The 24,056-nt window shown below is 42.4% G+C and overlaps 2 protein-coding genes across 2 annotated transcripts; both read left to right on the forward strand.

The window, feature by feature from the left end:
• Positions 1-32: 32 nt before the first annotated feature.
• Positions 33-8,872, forward strand: LOC113587028 (ezrin-like). Its single transcript, XM_035533052.1, has 13 exons — positions 33-364; positions 2,759-2,842; positions 3,633-3,728; positions 4,100-4,374; positions 4,583-4,666; positions 4,890-5,036; positions 5,357-5,453; positions 5,824-5,987; positions 6,198-6,328; positions 6,492-6,652; positions 7,012-7,104; positions 7,257-7,502; positions 7,628-8,872. Exons 1-13 carry the CDS (start codon positions 353-355, stop codon positions 7,790-7,792), a joined length of 1,755 nt encoding a protein of 584 aa, XP_035388945.1. The 5' UTR covers positions 33-352; the 3' UTR covers positions 7,793-8,872.
• Positions 8,873-11,912: 3,040 nt separating this feature from the next.
• LOC113574149 (ezrin-like) lies at positions 11,913-23,176 on the forward strand. Its single transcript, XM_035532815.1, is given in 14 exon segments — positions 11,913-11,924; positions 17,131-17,205; positions 18,015-18,110; positions 18,602-18,876; positions 19,086-19,118; positions 19,220-19,414; positions 19,720-19,816; positions 20,204-20,367; positions 20,578-20,708; positions 20,853-20,889; positions 20,891-21,008; positions 21,368-21,460; positions 21,613-21,813; positions 21,932-23,176. Coding segments are annotated over 14 exon segments (1,692 nt in total). The 3' UTR covers positions 22,097-23,176.
• The last annotated feature ends 880 nt before the right edge of the window (positions 23,177-24,056 follow it).

Consider the following 24,056-nt stretch of genomic DNA (forward strand, 5'->3'; position numbering starts at 1 on the left):
ATTTAATGACGGCGGGTCGAAAGGGGCTGGACCACATGCTATCAACGGGCAGGACGTTCACCGTGACAGAACAAAGGTCGCGTTTCTCAAGGTGCTCAAGTGCGTAATTGCCTGTTAAGTGGAGACTTGGCACTCTTTAACCTGTACACGCTCCAACTTATCGTAGCCATTATCGGGGCGAGGCTCTGACACCATCTATTGACAATGAGTCAGAAATGAACCTCAAACCAAGTGTTTCTTACACGAACAGATCATTTACTTTGCTTCGTGCGCTGAACGGGTAAAGAAAGGCGATTCAGTCCGATCTCACCAGCAAAGTTTCTCGACTTGATCAAACACAGGAGGACCGATAATGCCTAAGCCAGTAAGTTAGTATTTTTGCTATACTCATCCGTTTAAAGTTTTCAGTTGATTGAGTTATACACATTTTTCGAAAGTATGATTACAGAATCAGGTCAAGGACTGAAGATATTAGTGTACTGCAAACCACTAATAAAGACCTTTTATTATTCAGTGTTACGCCAACAGAGGGATGGTCTAATACTAATACTTTTGTGGGCTAATGGCTTTACCATCCAAGTAAATGGGCTGTAAATGGGTAGGATTTACTTGGCTGGTAACCCTTAAAGCTGTTAAATGATTCCTTAGTATATTGAATTTTGAGGCCTAGTGTTTGTTGTTTTTTGTTGCTGTCGCCTATACTGACATTAAAGACAATAGTCTATATGTAACAGTTCATCTAAACATATTTCATATATTACGCACCTGGTTGACAGGTTTTGGATTTGTTCAGTATGGTTGATACGTTACTGGCAATATGCCGTACTGTTCAAAACTGAAATGTAGTTCAGGGAGATATTATATTTCATGATGTGAGGAAGCGCTATGCGGCATAGTTACTAATGTCCCCCACCCGTAAAAGCGGGATAAGGAATTGCTTTATGACCATTACCTTGTGATTCTGCAACTCCAAAGACACACTAGCCTACAAAAAGTGTCAGACCTGAGCTTTATACTGCATACTGACTTACAATGTGAAATGATAATAACTTCAGGTCCTGAGCAGGTACCAACAGTCAGGGTATATTTTTAACATGCTTTACTAAGATGTGGATTTATATATTAACTAAATTCAGGCAGTGGTGAGTTAAAATTCTAACACCACATTCACGAGTAATGAATACAGGAAGGTAAAGATTAGCTAAAGGCCAGTTGTTTGAGGCACAGTGTGTGAATGTATGATGTCATATTACCATTGACCTTAACCTTCAGAAGAAGAGATTTCTTATCATATTTGAATAAAGTAATCTTTTCTATGGAATCTCAGTATGTATCTTAGATACCAAGTCTAATGGAGCTGCATACCTCTAGGGCAGTAATTTTCCAGTGCGATGATTTTGTGGCAATTACGAAAATGCATGGGTTCGATCAACTCAGGCAGCTCCTTAAAAAAAAAGAGTATTGGTGCTGAATGTCCTTCCTGTCCCATTTAGAGTGCTAGACTATTGAGCTGGAGGCGATTAGGTTTCGGATTCCACAGATACTCGATCACCTGCAGCACAATCAGGAACAAAAGTTCCTGTGTTAAGCGCAAATGCACTGTGGAAATGATTTGAGGAGAGTAGTGCGTACACAGTGACTTGCGCCCTGTGGGGAAAAAAAACCCCTAGCCCTCTGTGCTCCACAAGAAGGAGAAAGCCACTGTATAGCGGTCACTGTGACTTCTGACGTAGACAGGGCCAATTTTTTTGGCCAGATAGTGTGTGGGTCTGATAAATAGTTTGCAGTTGCTCAGGGAGATTTGGACAACTGGATTACACATGGATTCTCAGAGTGCAGGCATTGTAGAAATAATCCCAGTAGCAAGGGAAAGCTTTGAGGTTTATAAATTATTAGTTCTGCCGTGCTAACACTGAGACTATTGATATGCGTGTGGTTTATGACCATGGATGTCGGCTGTATGTTTAGTGCATCCACGTCATATTTAATTACTTGACATAGTTTAGAACATGCTACTGAATTACAGGCTTGTGGCTGTCTGTAACATATAATTTAAGGTCTAGTTTTGAATGAGAATATGCTATTCACGACTTTTACATCTTGCCCAGTGACCCTTGACAGGGCTTCAGCAGCATTGTCAAAGTTACACAACCTCTTTATGAACTTCAGTGCTGTAAAGATAAACCCCTTTGAACCCAACTTGTGCAACAGAAGTTGGAGTGTCAGCTTTTTCCACTCACCCCTGAGTTTCTTTTGAATTCTACTTGCTGGATTTTAAACTCCTGAAACACGAATTCCTCTTGTTAAGAATGTGTCCCTGCTGTGCAATTAATAGCTATTATGCTTTATAATGCCTACACTGTTATGACTGAGGTTTGTGCTGCATTGTAATTCTCAGAACAGCTTTAAACCCCGTCATAGTTTCGTCTTTGTACTTGATTAGCAAGAACAGTGATTGAACTAAATTTATTGCTGCTTTTACACTGAGCTCCCTTGCCAGTTAAGATCATAAAATACTTGTTTCTCTTTAGCATGCTTATATTTGATCATTTTGGCCATGTTGAACAGGTGACAGCATTCCTTCTTAGAAACACGTAAGGTTATGTTCATTAGCATGCTCCTAGCTACACAAAATCTACACCATCTGGCAGTATACTGACTCATGTTATTTGCATAAGTCATGTAAGTTGCAGAGAGCTCGCTTTTTGCTTCACTCGGTTAGGACCCTTTTGTTTCTAACGTGTTTGCTCTTTGGCAGGTCAATGTCCGCGTCACTACTATGGATGCAGAGCTGGAATTTGCCATCCAGGCAGTCACTACAGGCAAACAGCTCTTTGAGCAGGTGAGATCCAGCTGACCCTGCAGGCCTATAAACAAGCAGCAGATAGTCACGTGACTTTAGCATAAAGGCCTGTGTGTAATGGAGTGAGCTTTTCCATGCTCAGATACATAAGGGTGCATACCATCCTTTTTTGTTATAGTTTTTTTCCCCCGGTGTAAGTACAATGGAACTGTGGAGGTTGGGTTGTGTGTCTATAATGAGATAATGAAACTACACAAAAAGTTAACAAACACAGAAGCTGCAGGTGAAAGAATCTGTGGTTACATATTAAGTCAGTGGTTGCCTGGTTACTTTCCTTGTGCTAAAGAATAGCCTGTGAGTGTAAATCATTTTACAGATATTGTCCAGCTAAGTAACCAATGACAACAGTGTTAAACATGTCGTTTATGGCATGAGGTTTATGACATGACATACAGCCTGTAGGTGGGGGAGTCCAGGCCTGGTCCTGTCACTGATAAGATGTCAGAGTTAGGAAGCAATAGGGGTAGTTCCCCTACAGATAACATCTGAAGATAAATTGAAAAATTTATTGATTATTTGGGAATGCAGGGGAGTGCAGAGGGGAACACCCTTCTGGACATTTTGAATTGTTAAATCATTCTCACTTCTGGTGCCTCACCCTTTACACCTGATGCCAGCATAATACATATAACTTAAGCGATTATTCATAAAGCACCAAACATAATAGGAAATTGATACCCAGGATAATTTCTCACACATTTGTTAGTGTGTCATTGGCATGAAATTACATGGGGTTCATCATAGTCACTGGAATGTATTTGTGCCTCAGGTGGTCAAGACAGTGGGTTTGCGTGAGGTGTGGTACTTTGGGCTGCAGTATATGGACAACAAAGGATATCTCACCTGGCTCAAAATGGAAAAAAAGGTATTATCTTTAATATTTGCTGTGTTTGAGAAGGAATATGTTTGTTATATTATATCTTGAAAGGGACTAGATAAGGTGAGTCACAGTATTGAAAAAAATCCATCAAAATGCTAAACAAAGCCATGTCCATGCAGACCTCTGGTCACATGATCACATTGTTTGACTGTGACTAATCCTGGCTGATTTCCCAGACATGGATTAAGCCTTGTCTTTTGCTAAATTACAATGCCCGTGATGAGTCTCCATTGAAAATCTATTGTCGTCTAGAGCTCCATGTACCCTGAAACTGGCCTTTCAAGTGTGTGTGTGTGTGTGTGTGTGTGTGTGGTCACTATTACTATGCCAACCATCTGTTTTATGTGTTGTCTTAGGTTTTATCTCAGGACATAAAGCGAGAGAGCCCCCTGCAGTTTATGTTCCGGGCTAAGTACTACCCTGAGGATGTTCAAGAGGAGCTCATCCAGGACATCACCCGCAAGCTCTTCTTCCTTCAGGTGAAGGATGCCATTCTGAGCGACAACATCTACTGCCCCCCAGAGACGGCCGTGCTGCTGGCATCATACTCCGTGCAGGCCAAGTGCGGAGACTTCTCTAAGGAGACGCACAGACCTGGCTACCTTACATCAGAAAGCCTGCTCCCCCAGAGGTGTGTTCATGTTGTAGAATTCACTTGGTAAACATCCGTCAGATGATTTCATTTCTTGTCTTACTTGTTCTCAGCCTTTCAGATGTCTTATTTCATAGGTTTTTCCACACAGCAGGCAAACAGAAGACAGAATATTGTTTTCGCATTCAGGCTCAGGCTTCAGTAATGACTGGTTCAGTATTTATATTTTTATGTTCTCTCTTAACAGGGTACTTGACCAGCACAAGCTCTCCAAAGACCAATGGGAGGATAGGATCCAGGTTTGGCATGAAGAACACAGGGGCACGCTAAAGTACATTTCACAAGCATACACACATGATGTCAGTCTGTTATATAAACACAAATACACACACACACACACACACACACATACACACACACATATATATATACACACACACACATATATATATATATATATATATACATATATATATATATATATATATATATATATATATATATATATATATATATATATATATATAAATTTATATAATTATTTTGGTCCCTAGGGATGATGCTATGCTAGAGTACTTAAAAATTGCACAAGATTTGGAGATGTATGGAGTCAACTACTTTGACATCAAGAACAAGAAAGGAACAGAACTGTGGTTGGGTGTGGATGCACTTGGCCTTAACATATATGAGAAAGATGACAAGTAAGCACTTAACTGACATTTGGCAAGCTATATTCCTGACTGTTTATGAATGGTAGCTAACATAGGAATGTTATTTAAGACATTAGGGTTAGTGTGTAAGCAATCACTGCCTGTTCAGTCATTGACCCCTCAATTAAGTCAGTCTGGCCCAGTGTGGTGAGTAAACATGACTGCATGGATCTTTTAACTGACAGGTCATAACATCTAGGGTCTGATTCTCCCAATGCACATAACATCTGTAAAAAAAAAAAAAAAAGATTTCACTGGTGAATTCTAATAAAGCATGGAAGTAATTTTACATCTCTTCTGCTGTCTCAAAGATTGACACCAAAGATTGGATTCCCTTGGAGTGAAATCAGGAACATATCTTTCAGCGACAAGAAGTTTGTCATTAAACCCATTGACAAAAAGGCCCCAGTAAGCATAAAATATACAATTTTTGTATTTATTGCATGAAATTTACAAGTTGTGATGCATATACAGTTAGAAGGTTTCATGTTTATATCTGAAACTTGCCCAGTTTAATGTGTTGTCATATTTAGGGACTATGAATACCAATATGACTCACTTGTTTCTTAACCCAAAGTAAAGCCTATTCCTTTACAAGTCATCGCAAAAATGCTTATAAATCATGATTTTAGGTTCCTTGTAATCTTATGAGTTTAACCGCCAAATTGGGGCATCCCCCAATTTGACAGAAAATAGAAACTTACTGAGCATCCGAACTTCGGTGCGTGTGATAAATCTTTTGTTCTGTGCTTCCTCCACGTCTTGCCGCCGCTGATAGGACTTTGTGTTCTACGCCACTCGCCTGCGCATTAACAAGCGGATCCTACAGCTGTGCATGGGCAACCATGAGCTGTACATGCAGAGGCGCAAACCCGACACCATCGAGGTGCAGCAGATGAAGGCACAGGCATACGAGGAGAAGCACCAGAAGAAGTTGGAGAGGTCTGTTCAATTTTTTCATGTTTTGGTCTGCTTGTTTTTGTGTATGGAACAATATTGTTGCTGTACTGAAAGGCTTTTGTTTATTCCCTGTTGCTGTCAGTCAAACCCTGAGCTGGTTGTCCTTGTTGGGTTATGTTGTTGATGTTGTTTTTTAAATTTAATTGATGCCGCTGTGGCAGTTTTACTATGCTAATGGGGAGTATTTTTCAGAGAAATGCTGGAAAATGAGAAGAAAAAGAGAGAAGCTATTGAGAGAGAGAAGGAACAGATGGAGAGAGAAAAGCAAGAAATGGTGATGAGGCTCTGCCAGTATGAGGAACAGGCTAAGAGAGCTGAGAAAGGTAGTAGCCTCTTTTAGGTTGATTAATTTGGCAGATTTACAGCTGTCACAAAGAACTTTGTCACAAAAAAATCACAAAAATCTTTGTGATTAGAGGAATGGCATTCCTATTCCATTATCACGTAACTGCTTCCCCCTGCTGGTGGCATGTGTGAATTGCACAGAATTGAGGGAGCAGCTGGACAGGGCCATGCGGCTGGAGGAGGAGAGACGAAGGGTGGAGGAGGATGCCTCACGTCTGGAGGCTGAGCGGCAGGCGGCTCTCCTGGCCAAAGAAGAACTGGCCAGGCAGGCAGAAGACCAGATCAAGAACCAGGAGCAGCTGGTGGGTATTGTCAGGCTGAGGTAGATTAACCTCATAAAATTCCACGGTTGTTGTTCAGTTATTAATCTGAAGGCATATTATTCAGTAACTATTGTGGATTATTTATTAACTACATTAAAACTAATATGTAATGAATGTAGTCACAGGTGATAAGAGTCTGGATTCACTGGCACAGATCCTCACACTTAATCCTGCATTATGACAAACTGACTGCCCCACTTGCTCTCTCAGACTAGAGGCATGTCTGATGCTGCCAGGCAGATTAAGATGTCCCAGGGGCAGGAAATGGAGTGCAACTCGCCTTTGATGTGAAGCACTTAGGGATTTCAGGCCATTTCTGTCCCAATCTGAATTTTAAGGCTACAGAACTGGCTGAGTACACCGCAAAGATCGCCCTGCTGGAGGAGGCCAAGAGAGTGAAGGAAGAAGAGGCTGATCAGTGGCAGAACAGAGTGAGTAATGTCTTTACTGTCAGTCCAATCCTTGTTTAAACTGACTATCATTCAGCCATATGCAGGGCCATAAGACATCAAATGTGCATTTCCCACTCTCTTTTCAAACGTGTCTATCTGCTCTGTGAATCTGGTTCTTGTGTGGCTCCTAGGCTAAGGAGGTGCAGGAGGATCTGCTGAAGACGCGCGAGGAGCTTCAGCTGGTGATGACGGCCCCTGTGGCCATCCCGGCCCCCGTGATGGTGGTGGACGAGATGGACGTGGAGCAGGAGGAACAGGAGGAGAACACTAAGACCTACAGTGCTGAGCTCCTGGTGGGAGGCATCCACGACAACCGCATTGAGGAACAGCGTCTCACCGAGGCCGAGAAAAATGAGCGTGTGCAGAGGCAGCTAATGGTAAGACGCATGCCGACACACACACTCACTCATGCACACACACACTTGCACAAACACTAGATACGGCCGTCCCTTGGGCTGCCTCGCTTAATAAAGTAAACAACCTGGGTTGATATGTGCGACAGGCCCTGAGCTCCGAGCTGGCTGAGGCGCGGGATGACTCCAAGAAGACACAGAATGACATCTTGCACATGGAGAACATGCGCGTGGGCAGGGACAAGTACAAGACGTTGCGTCAGATCCGCATGGGAAACACCAAGCAGAGGATAGATGAGTTTGAAGCATTGTAGAGACTGCTCCCATCTGAATGCCCTCGGCCATAGCTTGCACCCTGCTAGCTACTGCCTCTGCTATTTTAGGGTGTATTTTGCAACATTATCACAAATGGTTCCACTTTACATTAGCCGTTCAAGTATTTAGACTGTCGTAATGCTATTTAATCATAGTGGAACAACTGGACAGAATTATATTTCCTGAAGGTCACTACGGTGGGGAAAGGGGTAGAGAGAGCAACACTGGAATATCATTCTCACCCATCAGTCTCCGCCATGGGCACCATGGTAACGGTCAAAAAATGGAAAATATTATGGTCTTTCTGCATCACAGTAAGTCCATATCCTTGGTGGCTTTTGCTTGGTTTGGAACCCTAACCCCCTGGACTATATCTTACATGTGTACATGCCTACCATAAATATAACCATTTGATTCTAAAGGAAATATGTTCATCACCTTCTATTCTAGGCATTTGTAAAATGGGTGCGAAATCCTCTCCTTTGACTTTACTAAATATTAACTTCCAGTCAGTCTATATTTATAAAAATTGTCAGAAAGCCTTTAAAATTTCCTCTTTTAATTCTTGTTTTCTTTTTTGAAATAATTCTGTTTGCTGCCACCCTGAATTCGATTTATGACAAGCACCATATCATAGTCTGACTAATGGTGTCATTTTCAGTTTAAAATGTGCTGTAGACAAAATGAAGGAAATCCTTGAATTAAGTCACTTAATGGCTCTGACACACGTCACATTTTTAAATAGTTCTGGACCTGGTTTGCAGTTTTAAGTACTTTACGCTACACGGTCATTTTGATCGCCCAGGCTTTGTGTTTAACCTCTCGTCTTCTGAACACTAAATTAGATGTAAGTTGTTAAGCCTGGGAGATTTTTAAAAGATTGCTTCCAGTGTGGATACAAATACAACAAAAGTGTAGCCTTGAATGGGAGCGGAGCGTTCCACTCTCAAAACCCTTCACTGACGTTACGACGACGCCTACTGTGGGCCTGCTGTGCTGCCGAACAGACCTGTTGTTTTACTTTCCCCTTTTTTTCTATTTCCCCTGTTTTGTAAAGGAAATAAAGAACCACAATCCAGGCACTGTCTGACATACTCATTACATTTCAGCTTTTTTTCTGTTGTGACTCACTGACTTACGCATTAACAAGTGGGAAAATAGTTTTGCTTCCTGATTTTATGCTACTACAATGCTATAAGAAACGAGGACTGTGACATGCTCACAGACGTCCAGGGAACCTCTTAAAAAGCCAATTGTTATGCAGAGGAGTCGTCCGTGCGCGTCCATAAAGAGAAGCCGCTATTTACTCAAGGACTAGCTAATTATGTTGCTAGACAACAACTTATGAAGCCTGGAAACCATTTCTGTTTAAATATGTGCTAGGTCAACATTGTCACATTTGCTGCAACTGGGCAACATGTTGAGTTGTCCTGAAAAGACATGTAGCTATTTAAGAAATCAAAGTAATACATCATTAAACGGTGCCCTTTAAATGCTAATAAACTTTCATATTTGTACGGGCATACGAACTGGAAGCACCTTATACTCCAATGAAGAAAAAAAAAACCATTTTTTTTAAAAAAGAACTAATTTTTAAACAGTTGTCTTTACTAACGTATCTTTCTTGTGAAACTGCATATTCTTGTGGATAAAACTTTTTAAGTCGTATAAAACTTCGTAGTCAAATGTCTAACTTTTGGTTAAGTTAATAGCAGGCAATGGCACACGAATAATAGTTGAAACTCAAGTACGAAATATGACTTTAGGAAAAAGCCCATGGTGATAAGCTTTGACAGCCCACTTACGCTACAAGCACAAACTGTACCCATGGATTCTTGTATTCATAGATGTGAACAGACCTTTCCCCATGCTCCCTAACGACCGGCGTGTTTAAATCTGTGGAACAAATGACCAAATATGGTATGCATCTTTTATCCCTTGGGGGTGGTGCTGAAAGAACAGCTCCCGGCAAACGTGCCCTTCTTAATAGTAGTCCCTCGTGACAAAGGTCTGCTTGAAAATCCTTCGTGCCAGAGGGGCTCTGTAGAGAAATGAATCACAAAAGTTTTTATCGACTCGGTCTAGAATTAAAAACGGAGGAATATTTTTAGCTATCCAGGGAAAATGAAGAGGCAAAACGTCCGGACACTCGCCTTAATTATTTGCACCCTGTCCTATTTACTTATTGGAGCGGGAGTCTTCGAGGCTTTAGAGTCAAAGCTTGAAAAAAGCCAGAAAAGGAAGCTGGATTATCGAAAATTTCAATTGATGACTAAATATAATCTCTCCAGAACAGACTTTGACCAAATTGAAAAAGTGGTTTTGCTTCTTAAGCCACACAGAGCCGGAGTCCAGTGGAAGTTCGCCGGTTCATTTTACTTCGCCATCACCGTGATAACGACGATAGGTAGGGCTTGTCTTTCTGTGCGAACACATGCAATGGTTTAGTCCAGGAACTTAAACTTTATTAGTATCCCAAAGCACCTTGATGGATTCTACATTTTCGGCGTTTATTGTGTCTTTCTGTTCTTTTCCACTGCTACCTTTCAGTAGCCTCGCATTCAACGCGCATCCCAGGTTGTAAACACTTTGTACTGTTATCTTTGAAACCATTTACTAAATCACTGCTATCAAACAGTTTGAGCTGTCCTATAGTTCAAAGCTGCTGAAGCTTGTTTAAACAGACCCTAAATCCATGAATTACTTGATGTGATAAAACACAGTTGCCTACTTGATCATTAATATCTCAAATACAAACGTCTCATAAATTTTAGGTGGCAGAGCCTTCTTTATAGACATGTTTCAACTAAAAAATTACTGGCAAACTGTATGGCATAATGTTCAGGTTAGATCAGTGTTAAAGACTCATTGGTTCAAGAATCATTTCACAATGGTGCCTTAGAAAAAAAAAAACATCTTTTTGAAAGATTCTTTTGTCAGATAGCAACCCTAAAAAGACAGAAACGTTCTGCTTGTTTATTACTTAAAATGTGCAGGTCAAAATGTTCTACTCACAGCAAACCCTTTTCTTTTTTTTAAGAATAAAATGTTTATAGAACAATAAACTGTTGTGCTTGCTAATAGGCAAGGAGTCAAATGAGAAAAATATCATGTGATTACCAAATATAATGTCGGAACTAAAGAAACTACTCTTCCCAGCTTTGTCACAAAAGCAATACGGTGCACCAGAAAATTATCAATGTTTAGTAGAGCCCATTATATAAACTTCAAGCTATTATCACGAGCCATGAAAACTTTAACAAAATAAACATGGCTTGGTTATAGTAATCAGTCATTTTAATGTTTCTTGTTTAAATTAATCTGCTAAGTAGAAAATTTAATCTCTAAATGTAATTTCTGAAATGTAATTCTGTAACATGTCTAATTTAATTTAATATTAATTGTTCCATAACTGATATCAGCACGCAATAAGTGAAAGTGTGTATAAAAGGCAAAATAGAAACTGTTGCGCTTCAGCCACGCCTAGTATTATCTCAGGAGTCACGGGGTGGATTTCCAAAACCACTTTTTGACACGCCAAACACGGGAGCTGATTAACTGTTTAGATTCGTTGTCATATTTCGACAACATACACACGTAAAAGAGACGAATATGTAAATAAACTATGCACTGTTATTTCCATGTACGTTGCAATAAACCTTCCCTGTTATTATATCACTGTGTGTCTGTGGCGTTTACTAGAACAACAATAGCAGGACCCATCTTACCCTTTGTCAGAGAGGCATGATTCTCCGCCCATTTGGTGCACGACCGTCATAGCCTTTCTAGATGCTTATTTAATGACGGCGGGTCGAAAGGACCTGGAGTACGTGCTATCAACGGTCCGGACGGTCACCGTGACAGAACAAAGGTCTGAAGTACGTACTTGCAAGTGAAGACTTGGCACTCTTTAATCTGTACAATTTATCTTAGCCATTATCGGGGCGAGGCTCTGACACTATCTTCTGACAATGAGTTAGCAATGAACCTCAAACCAAGTGTTTCTTACATGAACAGATCATTTACTTTGCTTCGTGCGCTGAACGGGTAAAGAAAGACGATTCAGTCCGATCTCACCAGCAAAGTTTCTCGACTTGATCAAACACAGGAGGACCGATAATGCCTAAGCCAGTAAGTTAGTATTTTTGCTATACTCATCCGTTTAAAGTTTTCAGTTGATTGAGTTATACACATTTTTCGAAAGTATGATTACAGAATCAGGTCAAGGACTGAAGATATTAGTGTACTGCAAACCACTAATAAAGACCTTTTATTATTCAGTGTTACGCCAACAGAGGGATGGTCTAATACTAATACTTTTGTGGGCTAATGGCTTTACCATCCAAGTAAATGGGCTGTAAATGGGTAGGATTTACTTGGCTGGTAACCCTTAAAGCTGTTAAATGATTCCTTAGTATATTGAATTTTGAGGCCTAGTGTTTGTTTTTTGTTGCTGTCGCCTATACTGACATTAAAGACAACAATCTATATGTAGCAGTTCATCTAAAAATATTTCATATATTACGCACCTGGTTGACAGGTTTTGAATTTGTTCAGTATGGTTGATACGTTACTGGCAATATGCCGTACTGTTCAAAGCTGAAATGTAGTTCAGGGAGATATTATATTTCATGATGAGAGGAAGCATTATGCAGCATAGTTACTAATGTCCTCTACCTGTAAAAGCAAGATAAGGAATTGCTTTATGACTATTACCTTGTGATTCTGCAACTCCAAAGACACACTAGCCTACAAAAAGTGTCAGACCTGAGCTTTATACTGCATACTGACCTACAATGTGAAATTATACTAACTATACTTTATAATGCCGACACTTATGCGTGAGATTTGTGCTGCGTTGTAATTCTCAGAACAGTTTTAAACCCCATCATAGTTCCTTCTTTGTGCTTGATTAACAAGAACAGTGATTGAACTAAATTTAATGCTGCTTTTACACTGAGCTCCCTTGGCAGTTAAGGTCATAAAACACTTGTTTCTCTTTAGCATGCTTATATTTGATCATTTTGGCCATGTTGAACAGGTGACAGCATTCCTTCTTAGAAACATGTAAGGTTATTGTGACGTTTGTGGCCCGGAAGAAGCAAGAGGTGGGGTTGCAGCAAAGTGCTCTATATTTTCCCTCGACATCTAGCGATGACAACACTTAAACCAAAACTCAGACTGTAGGTCTCTAATGTGCAGCCCCATCTCTTGGGATCTGTGAGTTTAAGTAAGCAGCTCATGATTAGGAACAGGTGAACTCAATCAGTACTCTGGCAATTGTGAGTGGGGCAGGTAAGGGGTGTGATCTCTAGCAGGAGTGGGCGTGTCCCTCCTGCTAGCCAACCATGATAGAACCCCCCTCCTCTGCCCAGACAAGCAACTTAGAATTATGACTGAGTACAAGTTGAGCAATTGAGGGTTAAGGGCCTTGCTCAGGGGCCCAACAATGACAACTTGAACCAGCATCCTTCCAATTACAAGTCAAGTACCTTAACCACCGAGTTACCACTGCCCCACACCACCCCCTCCCACACCTGCTCGCTGCACTGACACCACACTTCCACCGCTGGCTGATCGGACATGGGGAAATTCCATGGATATAGCCGGGGCTAGAACCCTAGCACACATTCAAAGGGTGTTAATCCTGTCGCTGCATGCTGCAATGAATTCTGGGCATATTCTGCCCAGGGGAGGTAGGTGCTCCAAGTCTCAGGGTGCCTCTGGCAGTACAGCCTAAGAAACTTGCCTAGCTCCTGGTTTACCCTTTCTACCTACCCGTTGGCCTGGGGGTGGTACCCAGATGTTCAGGCTAACTGTGATATTCATCTTACCCAACAGTTCCTTCCACACTCTGGCAGTGAATTGTAGGCCCATAGGGGTCCGAGACAATGTCCACTGGTAGCCTGAATTGCCGAAAGACATGGCAGAAGAGCTGGTCCGCCATCTCCCAGGCAGTAGGTAGACCATTGAGGGGAAGGAACCGTACCATTTTGGAAAATCGGTCCACTAAGTGCAGGTTGCTCCTGGATGGCCTGTCCCTATGGAGGTGTGTGCCCATGTGATAAGGGCTCAACGGAGGTGGAGTGGGACAAAGAGGTGGTTTGGAGGGCAGTGCGGATGAAGATTTGCTGCCTCTATCTGTCAGTCCAGGTCCCAACTCAAGAGTTGCCAGGAAGCAGGTTGTGACAGCACTGGCTCCATGCTGGTAGACTGGCCTTCTGTGTGGTGTTGCCGAGAGAGATCGTCCACCCTCACGTTCCTCTCTCCTGGCCTATAAGTAACGTGGAAGTTATCCCTAGTGAAAAAAAGTGACCAATGGGCTTGCCTGGAATTGAACCTCCTCGCGTTTTGGAGGTATTCCAAATTCTTGTGGTCAGTGATGACCAAAAACGGCTGTCGTGCTGCCTCTAGCCAGTGCCTCCATTCCTCAAATGCTAGTTTCATGGCGAGGAGTTCACGGTCCCCCACACCATAGTTCCTCTCCACGGGGCTTAGTTTTTTTTGAAAAATAGGCATTTGGTTTTAGCTGCCCTGCTTTACCCTTGTGTTATGATAGTATAGTGCCTACCCCTACATTCGACACATTTACTTCCACCACGAAAGGTCTCTCCGGGTCCAGTTGTTGCAGTACCAGGGCGGTGGAGAAGGCTTCCTTCAGCTCCGAGAAGTACCTCTCTGCCTTTGGTCCTCATCTTAGCTTCTTGGCTGTTCTGCAGAGTAGGTCTGTAATTGGTCTAGCCACCAGACTAAAGGACTTAATGAAATGGTGATAAAAACTTAGCAAATCCCAGGAAACGGTGTAGCTCCCTGCAAGTTTGCGGTCTAGGCCAGCCACTTACTGCCTCCACCTTGCATAGTTGCATACGTACACTGATCTCGCAGATGACGTACCCCAGGAAACTCACCTCTTTGTGATGGAACTCACATTTCTCCAGTTTGCAATAGAGGTGGTTCTGCAGGAGGGTGCGGAGGACAGCCCGTGTTGATCCCGAGAGGAAGAATAGATCAGGATGTTGTCTATATATGCGATGACAGATCTACCCAGTTATTCCCATAAGACCTCATTGATATAGGTCTGGAAGACAGAAGGGGCAGTGGGTAGACTATACGGAAATACCAAATATTGGTAATGTCCTGAAACTGTGCTGAAGGATGTTTTCCAGCCATCACCCTCCTTGATCCAGATGAGGTTGTACACGCTGCAGAGGTCCAACTTTGTGAATATCCAGGCTCCCCTTAATTGTTCGAGCGCTTCGGGGACAAAGGGGAGGGGGTACGGATATTGCACCAACAGTTCATTGGGTCCCCAATAGTCCACACAAGACCTCAACTCTGTCCCTCTTCTTAACAAAGAAGACACTTGCGGATGACGGGGAGGTGGAAGGTCAGATGAAACCTTGCTGGAGGGCCTCCTTGATGTATTGCCCCATTGCTTGTTCCTTCTCTTAGGAGAGAAGGTAAACCCTACATCGGGGAGGAACCGTGCACTCCTTCAGTGTGATGGCGCAGTCCCAGTCTCGATGCGGAGGCAGCTGTGTGGCTCTCATGGAGCTAAATACCTGTGTCAGGTTGCTGTATTCCTGGGGCACGGTGAGGGTCTTCTCAGCTTTGGGACTCTCGATAGATGTGTAGTGACACTGTCTGGTAGGATAGGTATTTGCCTTCTCAGGCAGCTGCCCACTCAAGGACAATTCTCCGTCCACTGCATGTGAGGATTGTGTGCCCTTAACCATGGGAGCCCTAGCGTAATCAGCTGAGAAAGGGAAGGAAGGAGGTAAAGAGCAACATGCTCCAGATGCTCCCCTTCAGTCACAAGGAGAACATGAGGAGTAATATGTGTTATGAACCCCGACCCAATGGGTCCCCCGTTGAGCGCCTGCATGCTTAATGGAGTGGGGAGGGTAATGGCTCTTATTCCCAACCTCTTGGCGAACTCCCAGTCCACCATTGCCGATGTGGAGAGTCAGCGACCCCACTCCAACTGATAATTTGAACATAAAAAGGGTCGGAGAACAACTCACCGAATTGCGGTGCTTCCCTTGGTTCCCCAGCTTGTCTTTTACCCTGGCCACACCTAGTTGCATGGGCTCTACTGGAGCTTCTGTTTGCGCCACTGCTGGTGCAGTCTCTCACTGTTGTCTCCCTTGGGGGAATTGCTGACATCGTTCCTGTAGGAGAGAGTCATAGGTGATAGCAAGATGAACCACCTCATTCAGTGAGATGGCCTCCTGCTTACACGCCAGTTCCGCCCTTAGTCCATTGACGAATGCATCTACCAAGGTGGACTCGTTCCAATGAGCTCCCAAGCTAGCGTCTGAAATTCCATTGCATAATCTGCCACTGTTCAGATTCCTTGCCTTAAATGGAGCAAGGAGTGCCCGCAAAGACTCCCCTGATGTGAATGAAAAAACACAGCCCTGAGCTCTTGAATAAAACGCATAATTGTTCATCAGCGGGGAAGCATCAGTAACGAGAGTGGCTCCCCAGGTACGTGCTTTCCCCGTGAGCCAGGAGATTACAAAAATTACCTTGGCATGGTTGGGCAGTCGGGGTTGGTATCTAAAGAAAAGCTCACACTGTACGACGAAGCCCTAACATCCTTCTGGGTCGCCTCCATACATCTCGGGGGTAGCAATGAGGCATTTTATCCCCTCCGGTACAGGTGCGGTAATGGGAGGAGTTTCTTGTTGTTCAGGACTCAGATGATTAACAATCTGCCCGAGGTGCATGACAAGCGAGCGTAACTCCCCCATCTCCTGCTTCTGCTGCTCCATTGCCGCCTTTTGGGCAGCCAGCAGTTGGGCCCAGTCAGGGCTACTTGCCTCGCTTCCAGGTGGCTGCACATTCTGTGACATTTGCAGGATGGAGGAAGCGAGAGGCGGGGTTGCGGCAAAGTGCTTTTTATATTCCATCGGCATCTAGCGATGATAACACTTAAACCAAAACTCAGACAGTAGGTCTCTGAGTGAGCGCAGATATCAGACAGGACTGGCATCTTAGGTTCTATAATGTGCATCCCCGTCTCTTGGGATCTGTGAGTTTAAGTAAGCAGATCATGATTAGGAACAGGTGAGTTCAATCAGTACTCCAGCGATTGTGAGCAGGGCAGGTAGGGGTGTGATCCCTAGCAGGAGTGGGCGTGTCCCTCCTGCTAGCCGGCTGGCCAATGGAGACAGTTATGTTCATTAGTGTGCTCTTAGCTACACAAAATCTACATCATCTTGCAGTATACTGACTCATATTATTTGTGTAAGTCATATAAATTGCACAGAGCTCTCTTTTTGCTTCACTCGGTTAGGACCCTTTTATTTCTAACGTGTTTGCTTTTTGGCAGGTCAATGTCTGTGTCAATACAATGGATGCAGAGCTAGAATTTGCCATCCAGTCAGGCAAACAGCTCTTTGAGCAGGTGAGATCCAGCTGACCCTGCAGGCCTATAAACAAGCAGCAGATAGTCACGTGACTTTAGCATAAAGGCCTGTGTGTAATGGAGTGAGCTTTTCCATGCTCAGATACATAAGGGTGCATACCATCCTTTTTTGTTATAGTTTTTTTCCCCCGGTGTAAGTACAATGGAACTGTGGAGGTTGGGTTGTGTGTCTATAATGAGATAATGAAACTACACAAAAAGTTAACAAACACAGAAGCTGCAGGTGAAAGAATCTGTGGTTACATATTAAGTCAGTGGTTGCCTGGTTACTTTCCTTGTGCTAAAGAATAGCCTGTGAGTGTAAATCATTTTACAGATATTGTCCAGCTAAGTAACCAATGACAACAGTGTTAAACATGTCGTTTATGGCATGAGGTTTATGACATGACATACAGCCTGTAGGTGGGGGAGTCCAGGCCTGGTCCTGTCACTGATAAGATGTCAGAGTTAGGAAGCAATAGGGGTAGTTCCCCTACAGATAACATCTGAAGATAAATTGAAAAATGTATTGATTCTTTGGGAATGCAGGGGAGTGCAGAGGGGAACACCCTTCTGGACATTTTGAATTGTTAAATCATTCTCATTTCTGGTATGTCAACAGATGAGGGTGCCTCACCCTTTTACACCTGATGCCAGCATAATACATATAACTTAAGCGATTATTCATAAAGCACCAAACATAATAGGAGATTGATACCCAGGATAATTTCTCACATATTTGTTACTGTGTCATTGGCATGAAATTACATGGGGTTCATTAAAGTCACTGGAATGTGTTTGGGCCTCAGGTGGTCAAGATAATGGGTTTGCGTGAGGTGTGGTACTTTGGGCTGCAGTATATGGACAACAAAGGATATCTCACCTGGCTCAAAATGGAAAAAAAGGTATTATCTTTAATATTTGCTGTGTTTGAGAAGGAATATGTTTGTTATATTATAACAGCTTGAAAGGGACCAGATAAGGTGAGTCACAGTATTGAAAAAAATCCATCAAAATGCTAAACAAAGCCATGTCCATGCAGACTTCTTGTCACATGATCACATGGTTTGACTGTGACTAGTCCTGGCTGATTTCCCAGACATGGATTAAGCCTTGTCTTTTGCTAAATTACAATGCCCATGATGAGTCTCCATTGAAAATCTTTTGTTCTCTAGAGCTCCATGTACCCTGAAACCGGCCTTTCAAGTATGAACACAGTGGCTCTGTGTGTGTGTGTGTGTGTGTGTGTGTGTGTGTGTGTGTGTGTGTGTGTATATATATATATATATATATATATATATATATATATATATATATATATATATATATATATATATATATATATAATGTTTACATCATATTTAAAAACTGTCATCTGTTTTATGTGTTGTCTTAGGTTTTATCTCAGGACATAAAGCGAGAGAGCCCCCTGCAGTTTATGTTCCGGGCTAAGTACTACCCTGAGGATGTTCAAGAGGAGCTCATCCAGGACATCACCCGCAAGCTCTTCTTCCTTCAGGTGAAGGATGCCATTCTGAGCGACAACATCTACTGCCCCCCAGAGACGGCCGTGCTACTGGCATCATACTCCGTGCAGGCCAAGTGTGGAGACTTCTCCAAGGAGACGCACAGACCTGGCTACCTCACATCAGAAAGCCTGCTCCCCCAGAGGTGCATTCATGTTGTAGAATTCACTTGGTAAACATCTCTCAGATGATTTCATTTCTTGTCTTACTTGTTCTCAGCCTTTCAGATGTCTTATTTCATAGGTTTTTCCACACAGCAGGCAAACAGCAGACAGAATATTGTTTTCGCATTCAGGCTCAGACTTCAGTAATGACTGGTTCAGTATTTATATTTTTAATGTTCTCTCTTAACAGGGTACTTGACCAGCACAAGCTCTCCACACACACACACACACACGATGTCAGTCTGTTTATATATGTGTATATATATATATATATATATATATATATATATATATATATATATATATATATATATATATATATATATACACACACACATATTTAAATAATTATATAATTATTTTGGTCCCTAGGGATGATGCTATACTAGTGTACTTAAAAATTGCACAAGATTTGGAGATGTATGGAGTCAACTACTTTGACATCAAGAACAAGAAAGGAACAGAACTGTGGTTGGGTGTGGATGCACTTGGCCTTAACATATATGAGAAAGATGACAAGTAAGCACATAACTGACATTTGGCGAGCCATATCACTGACTGTTTATGAATGGCAGCTGACATAGGAATGTTATTGAAGATATTAGGGTTAGTGTGTAAGAAATCATTGCCTGTTCAGTCATTGACCCCTCAGTTAAGTCAGTCAGGCCCAGTGTGGCAAGTAAACATGACCGCGTGGATCTTTTAACTGACAGGTCATAACATCTAAGGTCTGATGCTCCGACTGCACATAACAACTGTAAAAAAAGATTTCACTGGTAAATGAAGCTTGGGAGTAATTTTACATCTTTTCTGCTGTCTCAAAGATTGATGCCAAAGGTTGGATTCCCTTGGAGTGAAATCAGGACCATATCTTCCAACAACAAGAAGGTTGTCATTAAACCCATTGACAAAAGGGCCCCAGTAAGCATTTAATTTTACATATATAAAATATAGCATTTTTGTATTTATTGCATAAAATTTACAAGTTGTGATTCATATACAGTTAGAAGGTTTCATGTTTATATAGGAAACTTGCCCAGTTTAATGTGTTGTCATATTTGGGGACTATAAATACCAATATGACTCACTTGTTTTTTAAACCAAAGTAAAGCCTATTTCTTTACGAGTCATCACAACAATGCTTATAAATCATGATTTTAGGTTCCTTGTAATCTTATGAGTTTAACTGCCAAATTGTGGCATCCCCCAATTTGATAGAAAATAGAAACCTTACTGAGCATCTGAACTTGGGTACCTGTGATAAATCTTTTGTTCTGTGCTTCCTCCACGTCTCATCGCCGCCGATAGGACTTTGCGTTCTACGTCCCTCGCCTGCGCATTAATAAGCGGACCCTACAGCTGTGCATGGGCAACCACGAGCTGTACATGCAGAGGTGCAAAATCGACACCCTCGAGGTGCAGCAGATGAAGGCACAGGCACGCGAAGAGAACCAACAGAGGCAGTTGGAGAGGTCTGTTCAATTTTTTCATGTTTTGGTCTGCTTGTTTTTGTGTATGGAACAATATTGTTGCTGTACTGAAAGGCTTTTGTTTATTCCCTGTTGCTGTCAGTCAAAGCCTGAGCTGGTTGTCCTTGTTGGGTTATGTTGTTGATGTTGTTTTTTAAATTTAATTGATGCCGCTGTGGCAGTTTTACTATGCTAATGGGGAGTATTTTTCAGACACACGTTGGAATATGAGAAGAAAAAGAGAGAAGCTGTTGAGAGACAGAAAGAACAGATGGAGAGAGAAAAGCAAGAAATGGTGATGAGGCTCTGCCAGTATGAGGAACAGGCTAAGAGAGCTGTGAAAGGTAGTAGCCTCTTTTGGGTTGATTAATTTGGCAGATTTACAGCTGTCACAAAGAACAAAGGTCTTTGTGATTAGAGGAATGGCATTCCTATTCCATTATCATGTAACTGCTTCCCCCTGCTGGTGGCATGTGTGAATTGCACAGAATTGAGGGAGCAGCTGGACAGGGCCATTCGGCTGGAGGAGACGAAGGGTGGAGGAGGATGCCTCACGTCTGGAGGCTGAGCGGCAGGCGGCTCTCCTGGCCAAAGAAGAACTGGCCATGCAGGCTGAAGACCAGATCAAGAACCAGGAGCAGCTGGTGGGTATTGTCAGGCTGAGGTAGATTAACCTCATAAAATTCCACGGTTATTGTTCAGTTATTAATCTGAAGGCATATTATTCAGTAACTATTGTGGATTATTTATTAACTACATTAAAACTAATATGTAATGAATGTAGTCACAGGTGATAAGAGTCTGGATTCACTGGCACAGATCCTCACACTTAATCCTGCATTATGACAAACTGACTGCCCCACTTGCTCTCTCAGACTAGAGGCATGTCTGAAGCTGCCAGGCAGATTAAGATGTCCCAGGGGCAGGAAATGGAGTGCAACTCGCCTTTGATGTGAAGCACTTAGGGATTTCAGGCCATTTCTGTCCCAATCTGAATTTTAAGGCTACAGAACTGGCTGAGTACACCGCAAAGATCGCCCTGCTGGAGGAGGCCAAGAGAGTGAAGGAAGAAGAGGCTGATCAGTGGCAGAACAGAGTGAGTAATGTCTTTACTGTCAGTCCAATCCTTATTTAAACTGACTATCATTCAGCCATATGCAGGGCCATAAGACATCAAATGTGCATTTCCCACTCTCTTTTCAAACGTGTCTATCTGCTCTGTGAATCTGGTTCTTGTGTGGCTCCTAGGCTAAGGAGGTGCAGGAGGATCTACTGAAGACGCGCGAGGAGCTTCAGCTGGCGATGACGGCCCCTGCGGCCATCCCGGCCCCCGTGATGGTGGTGGACGAGGTGGACGTGGAGCAGGAGGAACAGGAGGAGAACACTAGGACCGACCACGCCGAGCCCCTGGTGGGAGGCATCCATGAGAGTGTGCAGAGGCAGCTCATGGTAAGATATATGCTGACACACACACTCATGCTCACTCATGCACACACACTTGCATAAAGACTACAGACGGCTGCCCCTGAGCTGCCTCACTTAATATAGCAAACAACCTGGGTTGCAGGAACTGAGCTCTGAGCTGGCTGAGGCGCGGGATGACTCCAAGAAGACAAAAAACGACATCTTGCACAAGGAGAACATGCACATGGGCAGGGACAAGTACAAGACGTTGCGTCAGATCCGCATGGGAAACACCAAGCAGAGGATAGATGAGTTTGAAGCATTGTAGAGACTGCTCCCATCTGAATGCCCTCGGCCATAGCTTGCACCCTGCTAGCTACTGCCTCTGCTATTTTAGGGTGTATTTTGCAACATTATCACAAATGGTTCCACTTTACATTAGCCGTTCAAGTATTTAGACTGTCGTAATGCTATTTAATCATAGTGGAACAACTGGACAGAATTATATTTCCTGAAGGTCACTACGGTGGGGAAAGGGGTAGAGAGAGCAACACTGGAATATCATTCTCACCCATCAGTCTCCGCCATGGGCACCATGGTAACGGTCAAAAAATGGAAAATATTATGGTCTTTCTGCATCACAGTAAGTCCATATCCTTGGTGGCTTTTGCTTGGTTTGGAACCCTAACCCCCTGGACTATATCTTACATGTGTACATGCCTACCATAAATATAACCATTTGATTCTAAAGGAAATATGTTCATCACCTTCTATTCTAGGCATTTGTAAAATGGGTGCGAAATCCTCTCCTTTGACTTTACTAAATATTAACTTCCAGTCAGTCTATATTTATAAAAATTGTCAGAAAGCCTTTAAAATTTCCTCTTTTAATTCTTGTTTTCTTTTTTGAAATAATTCTGTTTGCTGCCACCCTGAATTCGATTTATGACAAGCACCATATCATAGTCTGACTAATGGTGTCATTTTCAGTTTAAAATGTGCTGTAGACAAAATGAAGGAAATCCTTGAATTAAGTCACTTAATGGCTCTGACACACGTCACATTTTTAAATAGTTCTGGACCTGGTTTGCAGTTTTAAGTACTTTACACTACACGGTCATTTTGATCGCCCAGGCTTTGTGTTTAACCTCTCGTCTTCTGAACACTAAATTAGATGCAAGTTGTTAAGCCTGGGAGATTTTTAAAAGATTGCTTCCAGTGTGGATACAAATACAACAAAAGTGTAGCCTTGAATGGGAGCGGAGCGTTCCACTCTCAAAACCCTTCACTGACGTTACGACGACGCCTACTGTGGGCCTGCTGTGCTGCCGAACAGACCTGTTGTTTTACTTTCCCCTTTTTTTCTATTTCCCCTGTTTTGTAAAGGAAATAAAGAACCACAATCCAGGCACTGTCTGACATACTCATTACATTTCAGCTTTTTTTCTGTTGTGACTCACTGACTTACGCATTAACAAGTGGGAAAATAGTTTTGCTTCCTGATTTTATGCTACTACAATGCTATAAGAAACGAGGACTGTGACATGCTCACAGACGTCCAGGGAACCTCTTAAAAAGCCAATTGTTATGCAGAGGAGTCGTCCGTGCGCGTCCATAAAGAGAAGCCGCTATTTACTCAAGGACTAGCTAATTATGTTGCTAGACAACAACTTATGAAGCCTGGAAACCATTTCTGTTTAAATATGTGCTAGGTCAACATTGTCACATTTGCTGCAACTGGGCAACATGTTGAGTTGTCCTGAAAAGACATGTAGCTATTTAAGAAATCAAAGTAATACATCATTAAACGGTGCCCTTTAAATGCTAATAAACTTTCATATTTGTACGGGCATACGAACTGGAAGCACCTTATACTCCAATGAAGAAAAAAAAAACATTTTTTTTAAAAAAGAACTAATTTTTAAACAGTTGTCTTTACTAACGTATCTTTCTTGTGAAACTGCATATTCTTGTGGATAAAACTTTTTAAGTCGTATAAAACTTCGTAGTCAAATGTCTAACTTTTGGTTAAGTTAATAGCAGGCAATGGCACACGAATAATAGTTGAAACTCAAGTACGAAATATGACTTTAGGAAAAAGCCCATGGTGATAAGCTTTGACAGCCCACTTACGCTACAAGCACAAACTGTACCCATGGATTCTTGTATTCATAGATATGAACAGACCTTTCCCGATGCTCCCTAACGACCGGCGTGTTTAAATCGGTGGAACAAATGACCAAATATGGTATGCATCTTTTATCCCTTGGGGGTGGTGCTGAAAGAAC

The sequence above is a fragment of the Electrophorus electricus genome, chromosome 13, assembly GCF_013358815.1.
Source record: "Electrophorus electricus isolate fEleEle1 chromosome 13, fEleEle1.pri, whole genome shotgun sequence".
NCBI lineage: Eukaryota > Metazoa > Chordata > Actinopteri > Gymnotiformes > Gymnotidae > Electrophorus > Electrophorus electricus.